Source organism: Thamnophis elegans, chromosome 3 (assembly GCF_009769535.1).
Source record: "Thamnophis elegans isolate rThaEle1 chromosome 3, rThaEle1.pri, whole genome shotgun sequence".
Lineage (NCBI taxonomy): Eukaryota > Metazoa > Chordata > Lepidosauria > Squamata > Colubridae > Thamnophis > Thamnophis elegans.
In genome coordinates this window covers 85589456-85596784 of record NC_045543.1, presented here as the reverse complement: position 1 = coordinate 85596784, position 7329 = coordinate 85589456, and the positions used below count along the sequence as shown (strand labels likewise).

Genomic DNA, 7329 nt, shown 5'->3' with positions numbered 1-7329 from the left:
TTCAGAGGAGAAGCCATTTCTTTCCCCTTTTTGTTCCCCAAGTCATCATCATCAACAGCCTAATTGCAGGCAATCCCATTAGGTATTATGCTTTGCAGTAATAATACACAAATGGAAACAAACAACATGAAATGATCAATAATAATGTAGTTTCAGAATCAATTATAAAACAATTAGTCTAAAGAAATTAATCTTCCCTCACACAACAATGCCCTAATAATGTTAGCAAACAGCTTCTAGTGGAAACAAAAAACCCTCTGAATAATAGGTCTAAAGACATTTCTGTTCAGGGGAATTAATTTAACACAATACCTATGCATAAAAGAACTCTTTTGCTTCCTTAAAAGCACTCATTAATTATTCATTCAGATTTCACATTCTATATCCCATTAGCTTTATATCTGCAAAGTTGTTGATGACCACTTATTAGGGCCAAATAATTAGGGCTTTTATTCTCTATGGCACAATGGAAAAATCATCAATTGCTTTAAAAAAAATTAAACCAGCAAGTAACCTTAAACAGTTTTTCCATATCTCATAGGATGATACTATATAGTTTTATTCACTGAATCCAATAAGACTTATTCTACTGATATTCACAGAAGCAGTGAAGCACCAATTCTGATATATGTAAACTGAATAATATAAATAATACCAATTAATGCCTGATTCTTAGATTTTCTACTTTGAGATCAGGCAATCTATATACAGTACTGCTGAACAATAACAGTATCCTTAGGAATCATGGCCAGTAGTGAAGGATGCTGCAAGTTGCACATTTAACAGCATCTGCAATACAACATCATAAGATGAGAAATTAATAATCTTCCAATTATTTCAATAGTTTTTAATGACAATTAACTAACATGGCCCAATGTGAGAGATGCTGCAATTTTGGCACAGAAATGCATCTGATATAAAAAGTGATCATACAAATGTGCTCTGTAATGATACACTTACTTATGGTTTGGTTATTACTCATCAATTATCTCATCATATAATCTGGTTTAAATAAAACATACTACTGTAGACTAAAATACAGCTGATTAGATTATATTTTAGCATTATACCTCTACTCATCCTATGAGTTCAGTGTGAATTGCTTGGCTAAAAGGGTTAATTACCATTTTTCATGAGATCTGATAATGATTCCTAATTTTTCCTCGATTGAATATATTCTACCATACAACATAAAATTTAAATAGCAAAAACAAATAACTTGAAAAAGGACTCATCCAGAAGGGTTTGTAGTTTTGTATTTATTTTAATAAATGTTTAATTCCTGGTATGGATGAAGGCTTAAGCAGCTAAAATGCTATATAAGAGAGAGTCTGAATCACCTTTAAAATGCTAACAAGGAAAGAGTAATCATTTTAAAGAATTTTCTCATTGCTTTATAGTTCATTTCCATTTATCAAGAATATCAGGTAAATGCAAATAATATATAATATATTTCTAGAATCTTAATAGCAAAGCAAGAAGTGCAGAATAAGTTCTATTAATTTATCTGGAAATAAATCTAAATCAAATGTATGTCACAGCCAAGGCTTTTGAATTTACGGGCCAATCTCACAACAAAGGACATAGCCCCGGGCAGATTATTACATTGTCAGTCATGTGACAGAAAGGGAGGAGAAAACTAGCGAATATCCATTGTTTATGTTTTCTATAAATTACTTTAAACCCATTCCTCTATAAGAGTTGCTTGCATTTTGGACCACGGGAAAACTTTGCAGCAGGACTGTTTGCTCTGAAGACTACTAAAAAGAACATGCAGACTTTAAGGTAAATGAATATAACCCATTACCTTAAATGCAAATTAAAATATATAATTTTAATTAATAGATGCTTTTCTATGATATTCTGCATTTTTCCCATCTGTATATAATTGACACCTATATGGATATTAATATTAGTTTCCTCTGTGAGCAGTTGGATAGGTCCATGCAATTTTCTGCAGTTTTCAGAAGTGACTTGCCATCCATCTGGCTTTGTGCCTAAGGCAAGACTAGAATTCATGACCTCCCAGGTTCTAACTTGGTGCTTTAACCACAATATCAAAGTGGCTCTCATGAATGTTATAATGTTTAGATATTAATAGTTTTTATTATTTATTTTTATTAATGTATTTTTCTATTAGTATATATTGTGACTGCAAGATGTTTGAAAATGATGACAAAAATGTCCTAAAATTACCCTTATTGTTTCTGCTTGTTTAGATCCTTCCATTTCATTTTTTTGATTACCATGACAGTACAAGTAATCCAGATGGCATATGGTAAGTAAATTTATGCAATATGATTTTAATTGTCTCAGTTCATCAAAATCTCCTCCTGTAAATTGATTCCTTGTAAATCTTAACAAATGCAGTGTTGAGCCTGTTAGCCTTAGTTTTTTTTTTTTAATACAGAGTTTTTAGCTAGAGTAGCTTTCCATAGGATTGGATTACAAAACCCTTAAGGAATGGGCTACTGTTTCCCAATAGCTAGAGACCCAGGAAATTGGGGGAAGGATAACCAGTATTCCCCCCCCCACTCCTGTCACACCTACTTTGGAAAAAATAGAAGTCCTGAATTTGTCCTTATTTTATATGTATTGGAGCGGGCACAAATGTAATGCTATCCACTTAAAAGTTATCATGATGAATCTTAAATATAAGGAGTTCTAAACAGCAACTTCATTATTTTTGTCCGTCTTTGGCTCTCTTGGGAGTTTTTCCATCCCCACTTCACTGATAAAATTAGCTTAGGAAATGCATGAAATGCTGCATATGTTTTCTTCATGTAAGAAAAACATAAGGGCTGAGGATGGTAGCCCTGGAAGAGCAGTCGTATGGGCATTACTGAATTTTATGTGTTTCTTCTCTTTTAAAGCTTGTGAGGGTGAAGACTGTGACAATGATGCCCCAAGTTTGGGGAACAGGAATCATGCTCTGAAAACCTTGAATGTTCTCAATCAACTTAATTCTGAAAAGAGGAGGAACAATCCATCCAATGTTATACCTTTCATTGGGATCACAGAGAGTAAGTTTTTGCAAAGTGTGCCAACTGCTATAAATGTTTATGCTTGGTTGTAAATCACCCAGAGAACTTCAGCTATTGGGTAACCTAAGAAAAATAACATTGCTAAATGTCCAACTGGATCTTCTCAGGCAGAAAATACTTTAGGAAAAAACTGATGCTTAAAGGCACTTTTGTTCTCGGGTTCAAGACTGGGAGTTCTCACTTTTTACATTAACAACAATCTGTAAAGTAGATTGAGTTCATATAGTCATAAATCATGATTTCTTAAACCACAATTAAGTAAGTTCATAAACTATGACATAATAGTTCACATATGGTAGTATAAAGTTATTTGAGCCAGGACCTAGGTTGAAGTCCACCCCCAGTCCTGTAAATCCAGTAGGTATTTTCATGTAGGTCAACCAATGTACAGTGCTGCTATGAAAAAAGAGAGTGTTGTATATGTTACCTGGATTCTTAAAAAAAAGATTGAATTTAATTCCCTGATACCAACAAATTAAGCTATAAACTGTAATTTATATACTAGAGCAGCTGGTTACAAGTAATGGCTTGATGTAAGATTAACACCTAATAAGTGACTGACCCAGTGGTGCGTACTGAAGTGTGTAATTGAGGATTCAAGCTTAGATTTATTTGATTTCTAGAGATACTCATTTCTGTTACTGTAGTAGCCAATGTTTGTCCATTGATGTAAGCATTATCCAATTATCTGGGAATTTTGCCTTAAACTGCCCAATTTGTGTTAAGAACACAGTTTGGGAGATTATACTAACTGAAAAAGTGTACCCTGTCATGTTATAATCCAAATTGTGTTTACAACAACTGAAATGTATAAAATGGCATGTAACTATACTGTGTGTATTTTAGTTGGCATTAAGAGATACTCTTAATGCAGGGTTGCATTAAATGATATTTAAAGGTACCTTCCAGTCTGAATCTAATAAATTTTTATACTAACTATATTACAATCAGAATTGGAAGGTGCCTTTAAATACTGTTTAATGCAACCTTTTTCCAACTGCATAAAAGCCGCTAGATAGAACATCGCTTAATATCAACTATGCCTAGATTCACATATTGTGCTAAATCAAAAAAGCAGACTATAAGTACAGGATTGTGGCTATGTTATGAATTAATTCAATGTGTAAATCAAGCCTCAGTATGAAATCTCTAGGAAAATTCAGATACTCAGATACCTGATTAGTTGTTGCTTGCTTAAAGAGCTCCTAAAAACATTTTTAAATCAGACTTACTGGTTCATAGAAATCAAGCAAAGTCATTAATCAATTATGCTAATCAAGTATATTTTCTTTCAAAGTAACATTTTCTCTGTTAAATACACAAGGTTTAGATAATGTCAAGCCGAACTCTTAATATGTATGCTTAATAAATTTCAATTTCCTAAAGGAAAAGTATTGTTACATAGAATGTTCTTAATTATTATAAAACTTCTAAAAAGTTGATTGCTTTCTAACTTCCATATAAAAATTGGAACTTTTTTTGTTGACATTAATATTAACAGCAAGGCTATGCGTTATCTATGATTTATACAGAATTTCTGAATTTTTAAATGTTTTGTATTCCAGCATTCTTCCACAAAAGCCCTAAGAAAAATTATATTGTACCTATTTTGCAAGTGAGAAATATGGCTATTGAGATAATGACTTTCTTGAGATAAAATGAATTTACAGATGAATAGGATTCAAAAATACATTCCCTGTAAACAATCTTTTTACACCAGCCTTCCATCAAGCTGTGCCTTCTATTATTTTTTGGACTGTACTTTTCAGCATGTTCATCAAACCCAATGACCATCAATAAATCTCTGAACAATAGTATTTGTAATCTAGCGCTTCTGGATGTGGTCAGATTGGGAAGTTTGTTCCTCATATATTGATAAACACATAACATTTCCTAGCATTTCGAAACATTCATAGAATCTTGATTACTTTGTTATCTTCAGAACAGTAATGAATACTCTTTTCCTCCATTAGCTGCATGCCTTAACTATGTAATGAATTCACTCCTTTCATGAGTAACTTTGCTGGAATCCATGAGCCCAGGATGCTTTGTGGCCGTTATAACATGCCTTGTCATTCCTATAGTGTTAATAATAGTCAGAATGGCTCCTGTTTCTAGTTCTGAACTTTGATAAGTACAACTCTAGGCATAGAGCCACTGATGGCCAGCCAGGACATCACCTAATCTTGAATTTATGTAATTGTTTGTGATGCTATTATATAGCATCACTATATAGTATTATATACTATACTAATAGTATAGTATACTATTAGTAAAAAAAGATATTCATCTATCTATTCTGTGGATTAATTACAAGTCACTGTAGGTTTTTGGGATTTCTAATACATTTGAAATCATCTGAAATCTTTACCCCACCTTTAAAAAAAAGAAATAGAACTCATATTTCATAGTTTAAATTTCTTTTAATCAATTAATATCCTCAAGCATTTTGGCAAATGATTCACATCTTGATCCACAACACAGCATGTCTAAAATTTCACAAAGTTTCTTAATTGTTCAATTGATCCATACTGGACACATGTCAAAATATGTAGTGGCTAGAATTTCTTCTACTTTTACTAGAGAATGAAACTGTTCTGTACAATGCCACATAATGTCTAGTTTTTTGTACAGAACACTTACTGTAAAGAGTAACTCATTCTCTGTCTTTGAAGGCAAATCTACAAACCATAGCTTCCACAAACCTGTTCTTTGTTTTATTATTTATTTATTTTCAGTTTATGCATTAGAATTTTTTTATCACACCTTATTACTTTAAAAGTAATTCAAGGCAGAAAATATAAGTGATACTCCTTATTCATCTTATTTCACCCATAATGACAACTCTATGATGTGAGTTGGCCTGAGTTGGGCCCAGAGTCACCCAGCTGGCTTTCATGTGGGACTAGAAATCACAATCTCTGGTTTCAAGTCTGGTGTCTTAACCGCTAGACCAAAATGGCTAATAAAATTTAAATGCCACTTAATTCTACAATGGGCATAACAAAGAGAAACTAGTGGATTTTTTTATCATATGTAGCAGCCTGCTGTTTGCAGGACAGTAGTTTTTAAGAAGGTCTATTTTTTCAAAGAAATTTGACATACTTTTCATGATGTTCTCCCTATTTATTTCTAGCAGGCAAATTGAACAAACACTGCTGCAAAAAATGGAGGAACCTGTTTCCTGGGAACTTTTTGTATATGCCCAAAACATTTCAGTGGAAGATACTGTGAATATGATACAAGGATCAGGTATGTAAAAGTTCTCTGTCTCCGGGATCCATTTGAGCATTGTGCTAGTGGACTTTTCCATATCCAAGAATCACAAATAATCCTGTCCCCCTTTTCTTCCCTTCTTCCTTTTCAAATCTGCTCCAGAAAAAAATGAGTTGGTGGAGGGAAGAGCTGGAGTGGTGCAGCATATAAATAATACTAGTGGCATCATTTGTCCTGGGGAATTTATTTTATGTATTTTATCCACTTTTTCTATGTGTCAGTTCAAGACAACATTCATGGGGAAAGACTTCCTTTAGATAAGTGTTGCCCAGGTTTGACAACTTTAAGATAAGCGGACTTCAACTCCCAGAACCTCCAGCCAGCAACACTGGCTGGGAACTTCTGGGAGTTGAAATCCATCCATCTTAAAGCTGCCAAGTTGAGAGACACTGATTTAGATAATTCCTATAGTAACAACCCTTAAGGTAGATGATGCTGAGAGAAATTTATTTGTCCCAATTTATCCAGTCAGCTCTATAGTCAAATGGAGATTTGCAATTATATCTTCAGTTTACCTCTTGACTATTCTATGTAAAACAAACATTATGACTGATACCTCTATAATCCTTCTCTTAATTTTCCAATAATCTCCTAATTCAATTCTAATATACCTCTCAAAATTGAGCACCAAGACTTTTATTATGAAGAACAGCTCCCAATCAAAGTGAATGTCGTATCTAACTTAGTCATATTTTGAAGTTACAAAAACCCAGCCTAACTTGAGTTTCCCTCATCCAGTTTTTTTATTTTATTTTATTCAATTTGGATCCTGCCTGACTTCTAGCGATTGTTTATTGTTTCTATATATTGTTGAATTCCTGTCAATCCTATGGGTATTTCGTTCTGTAGACACCATCATAAGTGGTGATGGATTGTCACAGAAGTAGAATGGTTTGTAGTTAGCTGCCCAACTAGCTGTTTTTTTTAAACAAAAGTGATGCTTACTTTTTGGATTTTATGGGGTTTTCTGAGAGCCTCTGGAACTCATCGCAAGCTCCCATTTACTAAA

The 7329-nt window shown here is 33.2% G+C and overlaps 1 protein-coding gene across 1 annotated transcript in view; it reads left to right on the top strand.

The window, feature by feature from the left end:
- The first annotated feature begins 2247 nt into the window (after nucleotides 1–2247).
- The window catches only part of LOC116506200 (cryptic protein-like), a 7264-nt gene continuing 2182 nt past the window's right edge, over nucleotides 2248–7329 (top strand). The window contains 4 exon segments of the mRNA XM_032213847.1: nucleotides 2248–2278; nucleotides 2874–3023; nucleotides 6181–6206; nucleotides 6208–6296. Of these exon segments, the coding sequence (XP_032069738.1) occupies nucleotides 2248–2278; nucleotides 2874–3023; nucleotides 6181–6206; nucleotides 6208–6296 (296 nt within the window).